Genomic DNA, 24,225 nt, shown 5'->3' with positions numbered 1-24,225 from the left:
TGAGCCGGGCTGGCAGGGAAGTACAGCACCCCGGGCCCCCTCCCAGCCCCGCTCCCCCAGCGCATCCCTCCGGGCACAGCCGTGCACCCCCGCCCCCCGCCACATCTCCCGGTGCGGGGACGCCTCCGATGCGTCCGCCCGCCGCAGATCTCCTCCCTCTGCTTCAGTCAGTTCAGCCGGATTTTATTTTTTTTTTTTAACCTCCGAGTTGGTTTTTTTTTTTCTTTTCGTTTGTTTGTTTTTAATCTATTTGGAAATACAGGAGCAGAGGGCGGGCAACCACCCAGTGACTCTCCACAGCCCCCCCCCAACCGCGGGGAGAGAGGCGCTCGCAGCCGCCACCGCCCCGCTCCCGTCACTCCTCATCCCGGCAGGGAGCGGGGAAGCCGCGGCTGACGGAGGTAGGTTGGGATGCGGCGGGGGGGGGCCCGGGGGATCCCTGGATGGGGGACCGGGCTGAGGTGAGGAGATGGGCGCCTGCCACCCCGGCCGTCGAGGCGGGGGCGTTGCTCTGTCTCTCCGCCGTTTTTTGGGGGGATACCTTGGGGTATTCTCGCAATTCATAATCGTCGTGTGAAGGTTTCCCACCCAGGACTGCAGTGACCTGAGGGAAAGCTCCACCCGGAATTTTGGGTCCATGTGCTTATTTTTACTTAATTTCTCCTCCGAAGGGAGGCGTGTGAAACCTCCTCGAAGGTTTTCATCGTGGGGTTTAAAATGCTGTGGTGTTTTGGGTTTGTTCTGTTGTTGTTTTTCGTTTTTTTTTTTCCCAGCACTTAAAACATTCACCAGTCGACCTCGTCTGAAATGATAACGTGTTTGTATCCATCAGGTTATAGTGTGAAGAAAGATACATATGGTGCTTGCATACGCACTCTACGAACAAACAGGTCTGTATCTAAAGTAAATGGCTTGATGTTTCAAGTAACTTGGGAAAGGGAATTTCAGCATATAATATGCACAGTCATTTTTACAAGTGTGCATTTAGCTTAGTTAAAATGTTGTTGGCATGAAGAAGTTGCTTCCATTTTCCTTTCCAGGCGAGAATTCCTTTTGCTTGCAGGTAAGGTGTAGAAAGTGATCCTTCCAGTGTGCTCCTGTGTGGCCCAGCGTACTTAAATGGGTATGGAAAATATGTATTTATACTATTTCTTGCTTCAGGAGGATGTTGTTTTAATAATGAAATGCAACTGCTTTTTGATACTCCATTAATGTCTTTTAATTGTTTTTTTGCCAACAAGTGTGCAATGATAGCAAGAATTCCTTACCTTACAACTCTGTTTAGTATGTGGAGTGAATGAACTCCTGCCCTAGTATCTCTGTGGAATTTCTTGAATGGGCAAGTATGACTGTATTGCCTGGTATGTATGTAAGTCTTAGATGAGTGTAGCTAAAAGTAAACACAGCCCTGTGCTTCTGATCCAGTTATGTGGCAAGACAGCAAAGGTGTCAACTGTGTGATGACTTCACACGGGCGGGGACTGTAGGTGTCCTTTTGATACACAGATTCACGATTTACAAATTATCTCTGATGAAATTGTCTTCATTGCCAATGGGACAAGATTGCATGAGGAATGTTTTAAGGGATCTGCCCGTACCTTATATGCTTCCTGTCATTTTTGAAAAGAGAAATCATGTATGATGAAGACAAATCCCAGTACCAGGGAAACACATGAGAAATTCAACAAACCAAGATTTCTCTTTGCTCTTTACAAACAGATGCAGCAGAAAATATTTAAGCAGTCATGAGTTTAGTGTTAATAGTCTAAGAGTTATTACTGCTTTCCTTTTTAGTAATGCTTTAGTTTTTCAAAGAGTCATTTGCCCTGAGTGTTTTTTCTTTGATGATGACTTATTTTTTTCCAGCACTGAACAACAGTGCTTTGATCCTGGAGTGACTGGTATATATTAGGTTGCAAGCATAGTTCCCTTTCAGTCACTTTACAATTATGGATATATCCTTGTACAATTGAAAGCTAAAGAAAGAGACTTTACTCCCTAAAGTGTTTTATCCAGATGGTTATTCATAAATGTAGTTAAATGTAGTTAAAAATCTGCTGTCTTTCTTCAAAAATGAATTGATCTGTATAAATACTTCTAATTAGTATGCCCTGACATCATCTGCAGGTTACAGTGTAGGTGTTCACATATTTTCTAATACTAAAAGAAAGATTTCATTCTACCATTTATACATCGTGAACATGATGTTTGAATGCCTCAGGATAGTAAAACAATGAATAGAATTAAATGAATCACCAATGTGGCTGGTAATTTTCTCTTAAAACTGACTGATGATTAAGATAATAAAGCTATTACCAAGCCAAGAAAGTAAGTTCTGGAAGGATAGATAGGCAGTTAACAAGGAGTCCATATGGATTTAGAAAACGGAGTTAATGAGTGTAAAAATGATGGTTTGGAAGTGAGTTGTGTCAGACTGAAACGAAGAGTTTCCAAAAGCCAATCTGAGTTAGTTTTCACAAAAGAAATAGCAAGAAATAGGAAGAAAAGTAGAAGTGGGCAAAGCTCAGTGTGAAGCTAGTACATGAAGAAAAAAAATTTCATTCTTTTTTGAATGTGAACAAAGATGTTGGACCATGGGTACACAGGCTGAAAAACCCATGGGGTTTATAAAATGGAAACTGTGTGAGGAAACAGTTGTTCTGCCTTCTCCCTCTGGCTCTGGTTGGAGCTAAGGGGAAGACCATGTGTTGCAGGTACAGTGGGGCTCATCCAATGTGCTCTGGCCATGGACTGTAGACCACCTTTAAGCTCCTGTCCTCAGGACAGGTTGGCATTGGTGATTCCTGGAATTGCTGAGCAGCCACTGGTATATTCTACTGTCAGTATGGAAGAATTAGGAGTTGGGAGTCAGGAAAGATCATGCTAGGTTAAGTTGATATTTCTGTGCCAAAACAAATGTTTTCTGAAATGAGAAAGGCAGGAAAGTTCTCTTTGTTTTCCTCTGACACTGCTAAGCTTGCCATCTCCCACCAGCTGCCTCTTTCCTCCTCAACCCCTGTGGAGCATAAGGATTTTTGGTATGTGGATTGCCAGTATTTGGAGGTACTGAATGGCCTCTTGAAGTTAAGAGGTGTCTGGTCAGGGACATAGAAAATTAAAGGATGAACAGAAATGATAGGAAACCTAAACCACATTTGAATTCTAGGAAACTTTTCTAGAGGATACGAACATATAAATAGCCTTGTCATTAGTATGGATGTTTCATGTCACCTTTGGGTTTGTCCAACATGACTATGCTAGATTTACTTAGATTTAGCAACTTTTCATCACAAAGTCTTTGAGTTAAACTGTTTTTTTTATGTAGTGCAGAGTGATAATAGGTTCCACATTAGTATGCACACATTTTTCATGAGCAGTTAGTAGACAGATGCCTACTTCAATGTTCTTAAAACCTCTTTTTCTTTTTTTGCTGAAGCAGCTTGTATCTCTTATAGACACTGACCTTGCATCTCTGGCAGAAACACCAGCTGCACTCAGCAGCCTGCATCGTTGTGTCTACATGGCTGTGGTTGTGTCTGTGTTGTAGGATCACATGGCATCGTTGAGTGTGCACTAGCCCCAGCCTGCCTGCCCGCTGCTTGCATTTCCTGAGGCGTGGGAGATGGTGAGCATGCACCTACATGTAGGCACTGTGGAAAATGAGCAGACCGAGGGTGAAATCTGGCATCATTAGCATGACAATACAGACACAGCCCTTCTAGACAATAAGAAGTTAGTGGTTGCAAAACACCAGGCAGTTCCTGAGGAGAAGACAGAATTTTCATGTAGTATAATCTAGTTGATGTAATGAGATTTTATGAGTCTCAACTGATTCAGGTCTTCAGGCTTTAAGACAGAATCGCTGAATCCATTCACATTCCTTAAGTGTTTTTTCCCTTTTTGTTGTTGCAGGATGCTCACCAGAACCCCAAGTGTTGTTGCCCAAGTGTTACTTTTTCTAAGCATAGTTCTTGTCATTGCTATTGCAGTGATTCAGATAAATCAGCAACAGATCCTCTCCCCAGGGCTTAAGGTAAGTCTTAGAATACCTCAGGAAGGAGAACAATGTTTTTACTGATATTTAATTTAATGTGCCTTTCTAAACTAATTTTTATGGCTTGAGCCATAAAAATGAGCTTACTACCATAAATTAATGTTCAAACACATTTTTGTCATGGGAAAACTGAATCTGAGAGAAAAGGAGAATTGGTCAAGAGTCAGTGGCAAAGGAGGAACTTGATTCCCTCTCTGTGATTCCCTCATATCACACAATGTCTTCTCCAAGACTGAAAGACCAAATGAGGAAAATATCTCATGCCTTTTTTTATTTTTGGCAGAACCTGGAAGTAATTTTAAAATAATTTAAAATGATTTTGAGGTGGGCAATACCCAGAGTTTAAATTCTGCCCCCAGGCACAGTTGGAAAGTTTATGCTGACATCTTTGCAAACTGCTCCTATGTACCAAAAGCGCTTGTTTTTGAGTGTGCATTTCGTGATTTGTCACATCTTGGGACCTGCTGGATATTAAAAGAAGCAAAGTAGCTTCATGAAGGGCGGCAGATCAAACTGGAAAAGACAAACTGAAATACTCTGAAGTTCAGGCTTTCCTTGTTCCTGAAACAGGTGTGCAGATTCTTCAATGAGAGATGTATACAACTGAGGGCAAAACTGTAGAAATTACCCTTACAGAGAAGCTGTGCAGTCTGGCATTTTGAGTTCTGTTTTTTTCCCACGATCCTCTTGTCAGATTCTTCTTTGAAGTCCTTTCTGCCTTTCCATCTGCATGTGTATTTAACTGGTAGTTCACATACTGATAGCGATAGGCTATGCCTCATTACATTTCATGGGATTATGAACACCTTTGGCTTTATCTGAATCATTTGGTGGTGTGTGAGTCAGACAATGGGATAAAACTGTATTCTGATTCCCATTTTATGTGTTTGTGTGATGTGGCAGGGTGTGTGTGCTGCGATCTTGCATGGGGACACAGTGCCTCAAGTATGTGTTCTGTTGTACCCCAAACTGCTGCTTGCAGCAGCCTTACATCCCACCAATTTTTGTGCAAGGCAAGACTGGACTAATGTGCATCCCAGCTGAAGCAAGGACAAGGCTGAAGCCACAATCTAAAAGACAGCCTACACATCTCTTGTGTTTGTCATTAACTCAGTTTCACATCCAGAAGGATAAAACTGCTTACATTACTCTTTGAGGAAACATTGGAACCACCTTACTAGCTGGAGCTGGTTTAGGAGTAGAGGTCTGCTTACTGTATCACAACAGCTTTATGGCTGGCTCTAGAGGAAGACTGGTGGTTCCTCTACCAGGTGTGCCTTGGCTTTGAATTTTGTTTTGGGCTCTAAGCCTACTAATGCAGGGGATACGGAGGACCCTGTGTTTGATTCTTGAGATGCTGCGTAGTCCTCAGTGGATGATTGACACTCACAAGAAATAGTTCTTCAGGAGCAGAGGGAGGACCTTTGTATGTGTGAAACCCTCCAGTACCTGGTTGATATGATGGAGCCTGGAAATAGGAGTGTCCTGACATTAATGGTTGATTAAAATTAAATACAGCAACAACACGATGTAAACAGACTTACTCTTTGTAAATGGCCTTGTTCTTCTCTTGGTAACTCTCTGTGTTATCTGTAGCATACAAGCTCTTTCCCAGGACGTACGTTGAGAGTGTCCATTGTGGCACAAGAGGTAAATTACCTGCTATGCCACTGATGTTTTAAAGTGGTGTTGCAAAATTAAATATTTTGGTTCCTTGGTGGTTGGGTTCTCTGAAGACTGAGCCAATGATTTGTGAAGGAAGGGTCTGACCAGGTGCATGAGGCTGGGGCACTGAAAGAACTCATGACTCACTGACACACACCATGAAGTCAGAAGAATGATGAAGAGAGTACAGACATCCTTAGTGACATAGCTTGTGGAGAAGACTGGAATTGTAAATGAAGCTAGCTCAGAGTGTAATGAGCCTTTGTACTGGTAAAAAAAATTTGTCTACTGATTTTTTGTGAGTCCTGATGAAAAAAAATCCCCACACCTTTATTATCGTATTTTTCTTTAAATTGCCTCTCCAGGCATTTTACACCTAAATTTCTACATCTAAATTTTTCACATCTCTTTTGGCTCTTAGGAAGTATTATGCCTTGTTTGTGGATGTTATACTTGATTAAAAATTGTCAAAGTCTATGTAGCTGAATTGAAGTGTGCTTCTAGTATAAGTCCACTTCTGTGGCCTCCCATCTTTCCTGTAATTGATTTAGCTTGTTAGCTTCTCTTGGCAGTTTTCAAAGTGATTGGAAGGCAGGTGAGCCATCATAATTGTGCCTGCTTTAAGGCTTTGTGCATCTCTACATCCTCCTATGGGTATAGTGTTCAGGCTGAAGAGGTGATTAATCCTGGGTCTTGTTGCTTCTGTATTGGGATTACTGCTCTTCAGGATGTACCTTGCAAAGCCATTCATATGAATATCCCTTGTATGTTTGGGCCACAACCAGACTGGTTGAGTGAATAGCACGAAACTGCCCCAGAAACAGTGTAGGTAGTTATCACTCACAGTGGTAGCTCTGCAAGTAGGAGAACCCTCGTGGAAGGGAAAGACAAACAGTAGACAGTGGAACAGGTAATTGTGTCTTTAGTCAGCCCAGCTGCAGCCAAAAAAGAAAAAAAAAGAGATGTATGAGTGCACCTTTAGAGACACAAAGTCTGGTTTATTGTTACCTTGCCTTTTGTTTAGTTTCTGTTAAGTGTGTAGAGTAGTCAAAGTGTTCTGCCAAACCCAAGAGGCAAGGTGGTGCATTTACTTCATGCTGTAGGCAGCATGGTCACCTCTGTGTTGGAGGTACATGAGGCAACATTAAACCCCATAAAAAAGCATTTTCCTTAAGGTCATTTTCCCCCCTCTTCTTTCTTCCTTCTACTGGACTAGAAAACAGAACAATGAAACTTTTCTGGGTTAACGTCATCTCTCTGTTTTGTCTGACTAATCTATTCCATTCCATTATCTGCCAGCTCTACCTGGGCATGACAGTTAGCTCTAAAAGTAGCTAAGTTAAAAGCTTATGGTTGGCACTTTGAGCTGACAGAGACTAGATTTAATTAATAGCCCTTGAGCAGATTGACCATTACTGTGTTATGTACCTTCAGAGTGCTCATCTCTCTTCCAAGGAGGGAGAATACTCTCAAATTATCTTTTGATAAAGTAGTTACTGAAGCAGAACCTGATCATGTAGTGGTTTGACAGTATCTGTGGAGCCTTTCATCTTTTGGTGGATCAAGGTAAATATTGTCTGCATAAACATAAATGAAATTTTCATTACCTTACAGTTCCCCATGAAACAGACTAGACTGGTATTGCTAGTATTGTTTGGGGGCCTGGAGTTTGTAGGATTACAGTAGAGGCTGGGAACTAATCAGGCGGGGAAGCTGAATGGTTTGCCACCTAAAGCAGTGATCTTTCTTGGTTAGACTTGAGGCTCCTGAGGGAGGCAGTGGGATGAAATTTATCAGCCTACTACAGGGCTGTTACTGCTTTCCAGCCAGACAGAGGCTCTCATTTTTCAGTATTGTCAGGCTCCTGGGCATCTGTCTGTTTTAAAAGAAAAAAGGTTAACAGAGAAGTGAACTTTGCACTGTGTGACTCCTACCAGTTAGGTGACGTTGGAAGAGAGGGGCAGCTTAACATATTATCAAGGATTATAAAGAGGTTAAGCAAAATTTCAGTTTTCTTCCCTTCATGAGATTGCCTTCCCAGATGCTACAGTTTTCTGCTGCCATAAAATATGGGAAAGGGGGAAAGACTGGTCAGGTGAGCAGTGGGATGGGACGAAGAAACCTGTGCTTTAATCCCACAAAGAGTCCAACAGACCTGGGGCAAGTAATTTAACTCTTTCTGGTTTATTTAATAAATAATCACAGCGTAATATTAATTCTCTACTCTTTGTTGACTCACATTCTAGCACTGCCTGTTCTCAGAGGCAATCTCTAAGGGGGACTGCCTAAACCACTCAAAGGGAGAGGCTTATGGGGCAATTAGAAAAAAGCAGGCTTGTTACATCATTCTTACTGTCGACTGTTGTGTACTTTACCTCTTTGCTTGTAGCTTTATGGATCTCTTGTGCATCCTTGAATCTAAAGCCTGTGCTTAGGTATCAAACCCTTCAGTGTTCCAGAGAATGGACTGGGATAATGGGAAATGAACTTCCTGCAAAATCAGGTTCTAACACAGTGTAAGATATCTATGTGTCAATGTGGATTTTGAACCTGATGCTGAAAGGAGATGAGCATTCTCCGTCCCTGCTGAATTAATTATTGAAGATATGTAGCATGTTCTTTGGTTTGCAGCCAGATTCATTCTGTGCTTGGCTGTTGGATTCACGCCTAAGCACCTAACACTATAATTAATCTGTCTTGTAAATAATACCCTGTGCATGCATTTTCTAAAGTGTTTGGTGGTGCAATGAAGTACAGCTGCATATGGGCATTTAAGCTGTCACTGTTTGTTTCTTCATCTAATGTCTTATTTTTTTTCTCTCCAGTATGGAATAGTCCTTGATGCTGGATCCTCTCGAACTACAGTTTATGTCTATGAATGGCCAGCAGAAAAAGAAAATGACACAGGAGTAGTAACCCAGACCTTCAAGTGCAATGTGAAAGGTGAGCTCAAATGGAAGTTCCTCATTTTTTTCTAGCCTTACTTACACTGGTTTTTTTTCTTTTTCCCCTGTGTTCCCTTTTCAATGTTGGGGAGTGAGAACTGTTAAGACTATGTCTGTATCTGTCAGCATTAGTTCTTTTCCTGCTGATAGAGCAGGATGCTCTAATCGTTGTAACAGAGAGAGGAAATTATGGCTAAACTTGATTTACTTCACTGCAGTGCACGAGCAGCACAGACGGAATTCAATCTACAGAGAATCAAGACCTAGAAATGTTTAGTCCTTGTGTTTCTTAAGAGTAAAAAGTATATTTTAAAATAGCTTGGAATAAAAAGTCCTTGAGAAGAATGGGGATCTAGCCCTTGTTAGATGTTAGTCATTAATTAAGTTTCTCCGTATTACAGAACTAGGAAGTATCTGATAGAGTTATCAAGTAAAATAGTTAAATTGGCAGAACAGTTTGTGACAGGAGAGTTGTATCAGTTATGTAGGTCTGGCCTTCCGCTCAGGGAGTCCTGTAGCTGTGTGCTGCTAGGTGGTGTCCCACAGGTACCACTGGCTCCCTGCTTTGTCTTTTATCTGAGGTTTCGAGTTGATTCCTTGCAGACAGGCTAGGCTGACTTTTGCTCACGCTCCAGTGTGGTTAAGTGTAAGTTCTAATGGCTTGTTGTGGGCTCCTTCATAACGGCTCTTGAAACTCTTAGTCAACTTCAGTGACATTTGAGTAAGCTTTCAAAGATACGAAAATTCCACACATTTTGTGAAGACAGATTCCCAGGCAAGAGAGAGAAATCTCTTATTAAATAGTAGCTAATCCGTAAGGGATTTCTGCAGGAAGCCAAACATTGTAAATTATGCTACTTTCAGTTAAATGAGCTTTAGATTGTCCTTTTACGACACTGACTTTGTTTAGTGTACTGATTTGGGTTTGCAAGTTAGGTAAGAGGAGATGGTGGGGCATTTTAGGAGCCTCAATGCAGTTTTTTTGATCTCTGATAATACCTGTGGCATTCCGAGAGAATTTTTTCCTTCTGTCTCAGTCATGATCTCACAAAATCTTGCATTCTTCTTTGTGTCTGGAAATAGATGCTGGAGATGTAGCCACAGAGGCCCGTGAGTAACTAGGAGTAGAAGGCAATGGTTTCTTAACAGCACCAACATTTTCATCTTCGGCATTAAATATATGTGTGGACATTCTTAGTGGGTTTTGAGCAAGGAAAGGAAAGCAAGTGTAACAGGAACAGAAGTAATGCACTGTTGCGTCTCTGATGATGTGTCCTTACAGACTGCTGGAATGGTGAGGGGTACATTCTGCTAGTTCATGTCTTGTCTCATTAGAAATGTTGCATTTAGGAATTCTGGTGTGAGAAAAATGAACAGAGAAACTGCATTTTTCTTTTTCATGAAAAATGACACAGGAGTGCTTTGTGAATTTGTTTTAATTGGTTTAGGTTTTGTTCTGCCTCAGGGGAATACAAAAAATTGCAAAATGGAGGAGTCCAAATTGCTGTGAACTGTTTAGGTCTATGGCCTTAACCATGGTCAACCAAAGTGCTCCTCATCTTCCAGTGTACAAAATCACCAGGGTTTACTCTTTTAGTGTTGGATAACTCTGCACTGGAAGAGGCAGAGGGTTCATGCGAGAGGTCCCCAGCTAATCTGTGGGTGACGGTGGTGAACACATCTGTCAGGGTTTCTTTAGTGACCTAACTGTAGCCTTAAATTGGGGGATGGTTGTGGGCATACTGAGAAGCAGACTTTTTTTATACCTACTGAACTTTGAAGGTCAAATGATCAACTAGTCTGTAAGTTCTGTGGTGGTTTTGTGATTTCATTTCTGCCTTTATTAGGTACCTCTACCCCTGTGTGTAGGAACCAACCCCGTATCAAACCCCTTTCTATATAGTGCAGTTGATCTGTCCTAGTAAGGCTCTAAGCATGGGCAAAGCAGGCAGTCCAGAACAAAATGGTCACTGCCTTATGACCTGCTCTGCCTGAACACTTGAAGATGGAAGTTGCTGCTACCAAGGAAGTGTGAGGCCACAGCAGCTGCTGAGGATCTAAAACACCATTTGCTGCTCTGTTTTCCTCTGGTAACAGCTTTTAATCCAGCTTCAGGCCTGTTTGTGCTAGACTTAAGACTTTTAGCAAGTCTTACTCCAAAACCAGGGCTGTGAATGTCTAATGATTGCGTGATAATGTTTAAGTTCATAGTGTCAAAAAGGGAGTTGTGGAGTGTGGAATCTGTAAAGTCTTACAATTTTTTTCTCTGTTTTTATCATTGCAATGTGACTAAACATAAATGGTTTCTCATTTTAACCAGTAAGAGCCACCTTTGCTTAGCTTGGGATCAGGTTGTGCAAGAGATGGCTGTGACAGGAGAAGTACACGGAGTTCAGATAGAGTTGTTCTCTGTGAGGCAATGGCTTCATGGGAATGCCTGGATTTCTCTCAGCACAACTTTCTCAGCCAGGGAATTTTAGTAAGGAATGTTTTTATTCACACCCAAGTTGAGCCTGAACAAGCTGAGATCCTGCTGGTTCTTGGAATATTGAGCAAGGCAGGAAAGACTTTGATGTTAATTGTTCAAATAGTTATGCCTTATACAGCGTGGTGTAACTCTCATTTCTGCTCTTTGAAGGCTTTGGAAATTTGGAAAGCTGTTCAGTATTCATTTTTGAAAACTTTGGAAGTTTTTTACAAACTGTAAAGTAGTAGTAGTAGTAGTGGTGGTGCTGTTTAGTAGTTCATGCACCAGTGCAGACTTGTACCTCTATGAATTCAAGAGCCATTTCTGTGCATCCTGAAATTTCACCAGCAATTCCTTAGAGAAGCTTTTTTATTTTATTTTCAGTTGAGAGCAGTGAGCTTTAGAGGTGCCATGGTGTCCATGACAGTTGTGACAAACCAGATTAGAAAATCCTTGTCTTAGTTTGTGAAAGGAGGGATTTTCTGTACTTCAGCAGATCAGAGAAATTTTACATCCATTTGACATGCTATTTTCTACAGCATCTGCCACAAGTAAACCTATTTTCCTCATGAATATAGCACTGCTGTCATTGTGTTGTTATGTGGGTATACTGTATATCTTACTCATGGTACTATAGGTGTGTATGCACACACACACACAGAAATACAGGCAGGCAGTTTGCAAGTGTCTTCTCTGTCTCACACAGCTGAGATAGTCACTACATTGTTTATTCCATAAGCACTCCTAGTTTTCAGCTGTCCTACCCTTGTTTGCAATTCCGGGATGGAAGGGTGAAATCTCTTTCTCTTAACACCTGTTTGCTAATTGGGCTAATTTGTAGCTGGCAAAGCAAAATGAAATCAATCTACTTGTTCTGTTTTAGGCCCTGGTATATCCAGCTATGAGAGTAGCCCTGGAGCTCTTGCCAAGCCCTTTGATGACTGTCTGAATAAAGTCAAAGAGAGAATACCAGCTCATCTGCATAAAAACACTTCTGTTTATCTGGGGGCTACAGCTGGCATGAGGCTGCTGAGGTATGGCAGAAACTTGAACTCCTCTGTATGCATACTAGCATAGCAGTTTGTGAAAACAGAATGTGAAAAATGTACTGGATGCATTTTTACCCACTGGAAATTAACCATCTCAAAAGGAAATGGAACCCAGCCAATTTAATTTAATTAACTTTTTTGATAGGGAAAGCGGCTCTGCATAAAAATCCTCTATTATGCTGCATTGAAAAGAAATGCTTGCTTTATTTTGGAGAAGGCAAGAGTTCAATTTTCTCTTTCACATCTGCTTTGAAATACATTGTTATGTAAACAGATAATGTTTGTGCGCATCCATGGGCAGCAAAGGCAGATTGAAGCTAGACACTGCAGAGTTTTCTGAGAGTGGATGTGATGTGATGTGGATCTTGGGGCCCGTCCATGGCTTTAGCCCTGGCACAAACTGGCTTTCTATGTTTCTTCTCTGGCGAAACATAGTGGGAAGAAAGGTTCCAGGACTGTTTCAAATACCAGGTGTCATAAAAGTACTCAGTTCACTAAAAATAAAGAAATTAAAAATAAGAAACAAAACACCCATGAACTTCTGTGATAAAGAGTGACGTTTGTACACAGTGGGGGAGTTGCTTGCTGAAAAAATGCTGGATACCTGACTGTTCCCTATCAGAAACTTCCCCTTTAGATAAACAATGTATTTTTTTTTTACTAGGTTATTACAGGAGTTTTCTTGAGTTGCTAGTCAGTGAACAGTAAACATGAAATTGCCTTTCCAGATGCTCAGTGTCTCGTGTTTTGTGAATTGCTTAGGTTGCAAAATGAATCGGCAGCCAATGAAGTCCTTGCAAGCATTCAAAACTACTTCAGAGCACAACCTTTTGAATTTAGGGGTGCGCAAATCATAACTGGGCCAGAGGAAGGGGTGTATGGATGGATAACGGCCAACTATTTAATGGGCAATTTCTTAGAGGTGTGTGGAAAAAAAATGCATGCTTTTCTTTTCACTCTTTCTCTCTTAGAAATGAGAAGTTTGAGAGGACATGCTTGTTAAAGCATCATAGTGTTGTGATTTCTCTTTTGCACGGAAATTTCTAACAGAGTCTTTTTGTGTCAGTAATCGAACAAAGCAAACATAAATCAAAGACTATATTGTTACAGGAATGTGATATGGCAAAGGTAAAATGGTTGACACACAAAAAAGAGCTCTTCCCTAAATGACACTGGATGCCTTACCTAGAAATGAAAAGTTAGATTGCCCTTAAATGCATTGGTATGTTAAGTGTGATGGGTGTTGATTGTCTTGACAGTGGTGCCAGCTAAACATGTTCTCTTCTGCTTTTCTGTGACTTCCTTGGGTGGTTGTTGTCCTTGCAGCCCTACTGGTGAAGGACGTGCACAGCTTAGGGAGTCTCCAAATTGTTTGGAAGTGTTGGCTTACTTGTCTTAAGCAGACGAGACTGTTTGAAGCACTGAAGGTGGTTAAGTTGATGTGGCCAAATGTGCCTCAGCTGAGCGAGAAATCATTAATACAGAGTTCATTCCAATACTGCTGAAAAGCTGCAGGCAATGGAGCAGTAGGCTGCGATACCAACTGTCTTGTACAGACCAAGTGATACCAATATAAAGATTCTTAAGCTGTCCTTGAACTTGGAATAGGGTCAGGCATCAGCCTCATAGCCGGGAGGTAGTCAAATGTGTTGGAAGATCCCTTTTTATATGCAGATATTCAGTATAATTTCATTCAGAGTAAAAGCTGTACCAATTTGATCAGCAACTGCTCATCTGCATTCCTGGCAGGAGTGTGCTGCCCTTAGCTTTAACTGCACTTATTCCAGATTGCCTCGCTAGGCTGAAAGAAATTTCAACCAAACTGCTGACTGTTGTTAAGCTGTCCTGGTTGAATGGCTCCTATTAGATCATGGCCATTAAATAAGCAGGAATTACTTGTTGGTGCTGTGAGTGATAGCTCACGGTGAATGTGTTGCTGACTTGCAAAGTTAAGAAAAACAGTACTGGAATCACACATTCTGGAAGCGTTTTTCTCGTGTGCATTTCATGCAGCAAAAATGGCATCATGAACTTCAGGGTGGTGTCAGTCTTCTACCACATGAATTTTAATAATCCAAATGTCAAATTCCTATAGCAAATTCATAAGGACTACTGAATGGACTGCAAAAAGCTGTGAAACCAGTTTAGTCTAGAGAGTTGTGTGAAGAGCTACGTGTGGAATATCACTAGTAGGAGAGAGAAAATTTCACCTTTCTTGTGACAATGAGCTAAGAGTCAAGTTCTGCTAGGGGCTGTTTATGAGAATCTTTCACTGTAGAATTTTATTGTGAGTATATTTGCTAGCCTATAAACTTTCTTTTCTCTTCTTGTCTATACATTCATCTCATCATGCTCAGTGAGTAATACTACATTAATACTCTGTATTTGGCACTGTGACTATCAAATACGGAACTTGGGAAATGTTTTGGGCAATAGGGAGAAATGCCAGATGAATGGATCAGATTTATTGCCACTGTAGTTTCAGTGAAGGAAATATGCAGATTAGGGGTCTTCATTCTTTTAACTTTGATGGAGCTTTCATTTGACTTGTCTGTGTTTTACACTTTATTTTCACTCTTCTTCTATGTGATCTCTTAATATTCTATTCCTTTAATATTTCTTCTTGCCTTGAAACAAGCAAATCTGCATACTATTTCCACCCAGATTTGTTCAAGATCTCATGGGTATCTGAACTTCAAATCCCTACATTCTAGGATAAACATTGATCTGGCTAGTTCTGTGCTTTGATCATTGTGGTGTCCTGTTGAGTTAAACTATATGTTGCATTCCTTTTTCCATCTTCCAAGACCGTTTCATTCTGTGAAAGTACATCCCTCTTGTGTAAAAACATCTGCATGTTTTCTTCAGAGAGCTATGATTTTTTCGAAAGGGTGCAGGACAAAGACGGGGAAATCTCAAAAAGTTAAGTAAAGAGTAGAAAGGCTTGAAGGGAGGACGGGAGCTGACATTTCTAATTTGTCTTGGTTTTAAATTTACACGTAGAGAAATCTTTGGAGAACATGGATCCATCCTTACACAAAAGAGACTGTGGGTGCACTGGATCTTGGAGGAGCTTCTACTCAAATTTCATTTATCCCAGAGGACTCTCAGGAGCACTTCAATAGCACTTTGCAAGTGAAGTTGTATGGTTATAACTACAATGTCTACACTCACAGCTACCAATGCTATGGGAGAGATGAAGCTGAGAAAAGGCTTTTAGCATTGCTGCTCCAGGTCAGTTTAAGACCCTTTGCTATGTTGCTCCTGCAGGTGTTCAGTAATTGTCTGAGCAGGTTCTTAGGCTTGTGTTCTCTTTCCTTTGATGGCATTTGGAGATCCCAGTAAGAAGCTCTGTTGTGCTTTGTTGTGGACAAGTACACTTAGATTTCATACAAAGGTCTTCATATTTGTTAAAAATTGGTGAGAGTTCTATACCATTTGACAAAAAGGCCTGTAAGTGTTTTGCTGATCTTGGCAATGAATTTTTGAGAAAGGAGTTTCTATGAATTACAGTGATCGTCAGTGTTTTACTGACTAGTCATGACAGTGAACAAAAATACATGCATATGCAGTTTTAAAGGATTAGTTAATGTCAAATTAGGTCTTTCTTGCTTTTTAGTAGTCATTATTGTTTGGGGTTTCTTGTGGTTTTGTTTTTTTTCCCCCAGAAATCAAATGCCAGTTCCAGTGTGGATAATCCATGTTACCCTCAAAATTATAATACATCATTAACGATGAAGTACTTCTCTGGCAGCCTTTGTACACAATCTCTGAGACCAGCAAATTACTACCCAAACCAGCCTGTGAATTTCCATGGAACAGGAGACCCAGGTCTGTGCCGTGAGATGGTTTCTTTATTGTTTAACTCCACTGCTTGCAGAGACAGAGAAGACTGTCCTTTTAATGGAATGCATCAGCCAAAAGCTAAAGGGAATTTTGTGGTAGGTTTGCAAACACAGCATTTCTTTTTGAGCTTTATTGCTTTTGATTTCTGTAGTTTCTGAAAGTAACCTATCATCTATTCCCTTTTTATAGGCTTTCTCTGGATTCTACTATACAATTAATGCTTTGAATTTATCTGGGCACTTTTCCCTGGATGACTTCAATTCAAGTATGTGGTTTTTCTGTTCACAGAGCTGGACACAGGTAATTGGGTTATTTGTTTGTTCTTTGGGGTTCCTGGGGTTTTTCTTTTCCTTTTTAAATCTGTAAAGGAGGGATATAAAAATAACATGGACTGGACAAGCATTCAGAACCTTTCAGAGGGTCTGTACCAACCTCAGCATTTGTTTTTTCATTGTGCTTCGAACCACGTAGTATTTCTGTCATGCTTATCACTTGGACTAGGTTTCAAAATTTCATTTCACAGTTTTAACAATGCTGTAGAGATGACATGCAAAATTTAGAAACCATAACATCCTCAATCTTCAATGTGCAGTTTGATGTTTACTTTCATTGCTTGCTACATAAGCTGTGTGACTATTAGAGGCTTTCTGAATCTCCATATCTAGTTGTCTGTACCTTTACTTGGGGTTTCTAAAAAATGCTGCTGAATTCTAATTGGAATCCAAATATTCTCTAGTTACAAAATCTAAAAGCATTTGTTTTTTTCATAATCTACATGTTTTTTTGAAAAACCTTTGGTTTCAGCTCCAGTTTATGCTGCCTAAATTTGAAGAAATATACGCTAGATCCTACTGTTTCTCAGCAAATTTCATTTATTACTTGCTTGTACATGCTTACAACTTTAATGCAGAAACTTGGCCACAGATACATTTTCAAAAGCAGGTGAGTAATATACATTTTCTCTTACTGTTATTTTAGTGCAAAGAAGTTTAGAAGGAGACAGAAGATGCAGCCTACAAAAATAAAATGGTCATAAACAGCCTTTCTAATTGACTGTCAAGTGTTTGGCATAAGACAAAGCCAGTTTTCAAGCCTCAGCATCAATTTCAGTCTGGTTCCAGGGGTCACAGCATTACTTGGAGATGGTACCTAGATTCTTAAAATAGCTTTAAGCAAAGATCAAGCACTTGTGTTTTAAACACATTTCCCCAGTTTGTTGTACTTCAACAAATCCCTAGGCAGTGGCGTACCTGAAACACGTCACCAGTCGAGGTCAGTTTGAGCTAACCCTGCTGAGCTGGACAGGAGAACTCCGCTTTTTTGCCTGCTGGCAGAGCCTTGGGGGAACTGGCAAAGCGGGTCTGTAGTCAGTGAGTAGTGCTGAAGCAACTAGGACAATTTTCATCCTCAGCTGGCTCATCCATCTGTGCCATAATCTGGTTCTCTGAAATAAGAATGCATTTTCATGGGGTATTGCCTTTCAGCTAACAGAGAAGGCTTACAATATTTGTGTGATAGATGCATTTCCTTTCTTCTCTGCTACTGCACTTATTCTAAAACCCTATTCGAGACTGTCTCTTATTGTCCATATAGTTTGGAAATGCTTCAGCACTTGCATGCAAAACCAACAAAAGAACAGGTTGTAGATCTTTGTGGCCTGTTCTTTACTACAGCAGATACTGGCAAGCTGTGAATGAGAAATCAAAAGCAATATTTTCTGAACAGTCATATCTATCACTCGTGCAGTAAGGAATCAAGTAGGATTTTCTTGCCTTGTTTTGACCGCTGGTGGACAACCATTAGCAGCCCTGGAGGAGCTTCCAAAGTTTAGCCGTTCTACCAGGAAAACAGCATAGATCTTACTTTGAGATGTTAATCTGGACTGGGGGTGGGGTGGGTGGATTTGTCTTAATATTTAAAGGTATATTGTATTGTCCCCAGCAGATAGGAGCAGCCAAACACAGCAGCATTTTTCAGTATTTAGCCAAGACTGTAAGAATACTGAGCAAAATAAAACCCCCAAAGGCTTTTTTTTTTAAAATGAATACCTGTGTTGCCTAGATTTATCACTAGGGGTATCATGACACCCCAAAAGGAAAAACTACATTCTCTTAATTAGATCTGCCCCTACTAAAATAGTAAGATCTAATATTAGCTGATCAGCTAAGCTACCCCAGAGTTACAGCACAGTCTCTCTAAGACTATGCTAGGACTATATTTCCTTTTAATTAGTGAAAACAACTAATGAAAAGAACCTTAACCTAATGCCGGAATTTGGGTGAGATCTAGAGCTAGATGATTTGTAAAAGTTAAAAGTTCTAAACTTCATGATGAGAGTTTTTCCCCTCTCTCAGCAATGAAAAACCACCTTGATCCATCTGACCTCTTTGCTCATGTGTTGTGTTCCAGTTCCTGTTGCTGCAGCTTTCTTTTATCAGTTAGACAATAGATATTGGGATATACACAGCTACAAAAAGGACCAAATATTCTAGGCCCTTATGGTCTCCTACAACCAGTAGCTGACAGCTTTAAAGGTGGTGCAAGCCCTTTGAAAAGGAAAACAGCCTCTGTTAAGTGTAAACCAAATACGTGTCTTGTAGCTGGCTCTCCAGGCTAGCCCTTGTTTAGTGAGTTCCACCACATTTTCTTTAAATGCTTCCCGATCCCCCTTTTTTTTTTGACTCTATTTAACAGTAGTTTTTTAGGAGGGTTGGGTTGTTTTTAAGTTGTGGTTTGATTTGTAGGAGGCAGTGAGATGTATTTATATCTTTTATATAAATAGGCTAACCATTATTGAAGCCTGGGCATGTGGGAGGAGGACAGGGGACACTTTATGTTTGCCCCTTGATCCTGTACTTATCAAGTGGCAGGATGATGACTTAATGAAAAGGACAGTGGTAAACTCTGTTGCTCAAATTAGAAGTGGGGAAAGATAGCAAAGCAGGAGGACCACGGGGCCAATAAAAACATACTCCCTTTGCTGTTGTTTCACCTGTTCTGAAGTAGTTTTTCACTTATGTTTATTTATTAAATGGAAATGCCTAGTGTTGGTTCATTCGTAGGCACAAAACCAACTATAGAACAAAAAATAGTAAAAAGTTCCTGCTTTGAGGACTTCACCCTGGCCTCCTCTTTGTCTGTGTTAGTGGGACTCTTTGTGATGTTTTTTGTTTGCTTGAACTAAATTATATCCTAGGATGTGGCTAAGGTGAGGTGCTAATTTTAGGAATTGGCACAGTAATGCTGATTTTTTTGTTTGTCTGTTTAAAGAATATTTCTTGCACAGAAAATCCCATAATTGGCTGTCTGCATATATACCACACATCTTTATACCCATCCGGTACCTTCTTTAGCCCAGTGGCTAAAAGGGTAATTTAAAATGGTTCTGTATCTTCTTTGTATATTCCACTAAAGATTTCTCCTTGCTAATTTAAGGGGCGGTTGCCAGTATCAGCAGTTGAGCTTTTGGAACCTCTTTTCTTTAACTGAAAATTCCATGGGAATAGGACTCTTCTGTCTTTATTTCAGGTTGGTAACAGCAGCATAGCATGGTCACTTGGTTACATGTTAAGCCTCACGAACATGATTCCAGCAGAAGGCAAGCTGATCCAATTACCCCTGAAGCCTCCTTTGTTTGCTGGGCTCCTCATCTTCCTCACAGCTACGGCACTGTTGTGTCTCCTCTTCCTTGTTTACTTGTGTTTTGTATCACATAATCGGAAGAACATCACTCGTGTTGAGCATGTGTTTATCCCAGAATGAATGAACTTTACTGAACGCAAAGCAAAAATTTTATAGTGCTATTAAGTTAAGTAGGACTTCATTTTGCCCTCCATTTTTCAAAAATAAAGACAAGAAAAACGGCTTCAGGACCAGAAGCATAAATAGAGAAGAGACACAAAGGAATCTGTGATATGGTGAACTGAAGTGCTTTTGAAATATTTTGGCAATTGTTTCTATAAACCTAATTTGTCCGGTGTGCAGCAGAGAAAAAGTGGGCAAATGTGTCACTTTGCTTTATAAGGGATTACTAGCCTTTTGCTGCCAGGTATGTATTATTTTTTTGTTCATTAACTCTGTGCTAACTGGTAAAGTCAAGTGGTGATGGATTTTATCACAGCGTCAGTTGTTTAAGATAAAATTAAGTCAGTAGAAATTGTAGGAGGTGGTAACATGGTAGCTGTTCTTTTGTGCAGTGCTGATACTAAAAGCCCTGAAGTAATCTAATTTCTGAAACTGGAACAAGCACTGGATAATGACAAGAATTGAAAGGAACAACTGTGATAGAATTGTTTTTATTGCTGTTCCAAACAGATTGATCCCCACCACCAGAATACCTCTGCTATTGTACATAAGATTTGCTTTGAAGGTGGAACAAAATGCTTTCATGCTTTAGTAACTGAACCTAAATTTAAATGTCTCATAGTTACTTCCAGAAGCCACTGGAGTTTTCATTGTCCTTTTCTCTCTGACTTTCACAAAAATACTTTTGGTATGATCTCATACTGAAACATTGACCTGTATTCCTCACATATTGTCTGTCTCAGACAGTCGCAGTCCATACTGATTTGTCATGTACATATTATTTCAACTGTCTGGATAGAGTGTCAGATCTGGAACCTTCCAAAGCATTAACATGTTAAGCCCTTCATTCAAGGCCAAGACAAACAGGAGCCACTCTGCAAGCCAGCAGAACACCTTTTCTGTAGTGGGTTTAGGAACACGTTTCTGAAGCTGCAGTCATGGCTGTAGTGCCTCGGTCAGGCCGTCTACTGTCCTGGCCTCAGTGTTCCTCTAGCAGCATTGGGATCCACCTACCAGATGGTTCTGCCAAACATATTAACTTCAGAGCTTTTCTTAGAAGTGCTGCTGCCTTCATACATCAAACAGCTGGCTTCCTGGAAAGCCCAGGCATTCTTGATGACAAAATCCACTAAATCATAAGACTACAATTTTACTCACTGCTTGATTAATTCTTCATGGTCTTTTACCTGCCTGTCGTTTGTAGAGCCTTGGAGGTCTTCAGCTGGCTTCTGAAGTAACTCTTGAGAAAGTCTCCTGTCACATTCTCTGCCATCTCTTCCTTTTGTATACTGTTTCTTTAATTCCTTTTAATATTGCCATAACATGATCTGTGAAGCTGCAAGGGGAACAGAACCATATAATGGTTTGGGTTGGCACATAATGTGTTTTCTATCTCAGTTTCATCTATTCTCCATATTGATTGTGAGATAGGAGAACAGTGGCCAGTATTTTTACCCATGAATTATGTTTTCAATTTCTGTCTTTGTTTCTGTATCACCTTCTTACTTATGTTTGGTTGTGGGGTTGTAGTTTTGTTTTCTTTTGGGGTTTTTTCATAGGCTGACAGATGATTTGAAGGGAACTAAATATCTTTTAAATGGAAAAAAGAAGAAAGTGATTTTTCAAGTGGATCATTAGTGAAGGCTTTGTCCCTTCTCTGTTGGTATACTGCGAAGTCCTGTCAGTCCAGTTACTGGAGTAACAGTATTTAAAATAAGGCAGAAGGTATTATAAGATGATGAAGTGCTCTGTGGCATCAGAGTTACATCTTATAAAGTATAAAATTTACTTCATAATGCAAGGACATTAAAGAGGCTGGCATGAGATAAAGGCTTTATCTTCTGTATTATGGATTTGTAACTGCAGCTAGAGGGTAAAAATAAAAAACAGACAGTTGGATGAGAGCATTAAAATGTTTTCTGCAGTTGCCAAATTTTTGTTAAAAAATGGTATTCTGGAATATTTACTTGCTCTACAAAACTTTTGCTTTGTGAATGGCAAGGACATTCAGATGTGGTTTTACATAAGTGGAACACTCTTGAAGTTAGTCTGTTTAGAGCTGGCAGCTAAAGAACAAATAAATTTGGTCAAAAATCATTTGGATTTCTAGATATACTGGGATAGACCCAGTATCTGTTCAAAGAATGCCTTCCCTCTATGAATCTCCTGTTTTGCTTTTATAGTAGTTCCCTCTTCTCCTTATGTGTATAGTCTCCCTCCTGTGTCACCAGGATACCCACCTTCTCCATCTTTCCCAGCTGAAAATGATAGGAGAGGTAAGCTGAAACTGTTGAACTTCAGCCAGGTAGGCCTCAGTGACCACAGCTAACTCTTGCCACACGGGTGAGTTGGAACCAGATCAGCAGGTGTAATATTGTCCTGCCATCGAGAACTGACCAGGTCTCTGGGAGGGACAGAGAAGTTAACAGTACTTGGGAATGTGTACAGACCATAGATTATTTATCTTTTTATACTCTTTAGTGCCTGCTTATGAAGATTAATAAAAATAAATTATGAAAAGTTAAGCCAAGTGTACTTTTTGATTTTTATTGTTTTTTCTCCAGTACTAATATTTGCATTCTGGTAGACAAGCTGTTCTGAATAGAGGGTTAGGAAATCTCTGAAATGGTGTGGGAGGGGGTGGTATGGAAATTTGCAAGCTGCAAAACTGGTCCTGCAAGATTCTGGAATGGACAGGACTCATTATCTCCAGAATCCATGTTCTCAGCAAGGAAATCCTGGTGGTTAAAACCAAGCCCCTCTTCTAATACTTTATATATATATACACACCCTAAACATAACTTCTGCTTTTAAACACTCATACATTTCGCTCAGGGACACCAGTGCTTTCTAAGGCTTTTTTTAGGTTCGTTGCCATGTGAAGCAGCAATTCCCAGTTATCAAAGAACAGTTGATTGAGATACAGATTGCTTAGAAAAATAACTGTTGGGCACTGGAAACAGGGATAAGATTATGTAATATGCAAAACCTCACCTATGGAGAGGCAGCAAGAAATTAATCTGCTAGAAGCAAGACATGAGAAATGAAATGCATATGGATATTTGTGAAAAGTGACAAAACTTCTTGAACAGCAGTATGCAAACCTGGCAGAAGCAAGCATGATTCAGCACTTATAAAGTCAGCTAAGAGGACAGAAAATTAACACTGAGTATGATAGTCATTCCCCAATCTGGATGGCTTAAATTGTTCCTGTAATAACTGAATTTAAAAATGAATGTTCACTGGGATGACAAGACTGTTTATCACCAAAAGTGCTTAGCTATACTTCAGTTATGAGTGTTCTTCTGTGTAGGAAGAGGAAGGCCATATCTGTTTACTTGCTCAGCAACATTTGTACAGGTTGGTGTATGTTTTTAAAAGTCATGGGAGAAAATGTTTTTAAGCTTTAAGTCCTGAACTGTTTGATGTTAAGGAACAGCTTGAGTTTGGTGGTTTTTTATGATGACTGTTTGAGTCATTTATGATCTTAACAGATGCAGAGATGCTTTTGCGTGCAAGTTATATGATGTAAGACAAATGCAGCCCTCATGTTCACTAAGTTATCAGTGCAGTCCCTAGTGATGTTTGAGTACCTGTGCCACTGTTTTATGGCAAAAGTCATTAGAACGACCAGGAATTTAGGCAGCCTCCCTTCCTTCCTCTTAAGTAGTACTGGAGAGTAATGTGGCAATAGGTGCTGAAAAACAAAACAAGAGCAGTCCTGCCCTTGTCTCATGAGCTCTTACATGGCATTCCAAGAACAGAACAAACACATTCTTCTGGCAGCAGTGTGACATCAGTGTGACACCAGTGTCAGTGCAGTGCCTTCTGCCACACATGGCAGGAACTGTGGCTCCACACAGCTCAGGTGCTCGACTTCTGCACGAGGAGTGCTCCCTGTCCCTGTACTGCCCTGCACGTAAGGCAGAGTTAATTAAACTTTCCTTTTGTTTGTTTGTGTGTCTTTAAACCTACTTTTCACCATCAGGTGGCATCACCCACTAAGCTGAGTTATAATGCTGGTTTTGCCCTCTCCAGAAGTTTGTTCTGAACATGTGCAGCTCCTTTCTCCCTCCCAAGCCCATTTTGTGTTTGTTCTGCTGTATCCGGAGTACTGCCTTGTGTTCTGCCAAGCTGCTCTTTCAAATTCATGGCTGGTTCCTCGCTGCAATACGAAAACCCACACACAATCTCAGCGTAGTCTCTGCTTTTCCCCTCATTAGAGTGTTCTCTGCCTTTTGGAGAAATGTGTATTTTTAACAGTTTGTTTCAGAGGGCATTGTTTGTGCTCTGACAACTTTCTTTGGAGAGCCATCAGCTGCTGCTCCCCATCCTAGCCACAGCACAGGATGCACTCTCCTTCCTGAGTGTCGTCCTGCCCTTGGGACACCAAAC

At 40.5% G+C, this 24,225-nt stretch overlaps 1 protein-coding gene across 1 annotated transcript; it reads left to right on the top strand.

Moving 5' to 3' along the window:
- On the top strand, positions 1-22,355 carry ENTPD3 (ectonucleoside triphosphate diphosphohydrolase 3). Its single transcript, XM_027733359.2, is given in 13 exon segments — positions 1-188; positions 190-300; positions 302-401; positions 833-890; positions 3,913-4,033; positions 8,545-8,662; positions 12,015-12,165; positions 12,943-13,102; positions 15,184-15,414; positions 15,849-16,121; positions 16,216-16,326; positions 16,831-16,968; positions 19,555-22,355. Coding segments are annotated over 13 exon segments (1,866 nt in total). The 5' UTR covers positions 1-128; the 3' UTR covers positions 19,789-22,355.
- Positions 22,356-24,225: the final 1,870 nt, after the last annotated feature.

The sequence above is a fragment of the Pipra filicauda genome, unplaced genomic scaffold (assembly GCF_003945595.2).
Source record: "Pipra filicauda isolate LSUMZ 115617 unplaced genomic scaffold, ASM394559v2 scaffold91_size2508729_pilon, whole genome shotgun sequence".
NCBI lineage: Eukaryota > Metazoa > Chordata > Aves > Passeriformes > Pipridae > Pipra > Pipra filicauda.
The sequence above is the reverse complement of the archived record's forward strand: the minus strand, read 5'-3'. Positions and strand labels throughout refer to the sequence as shown.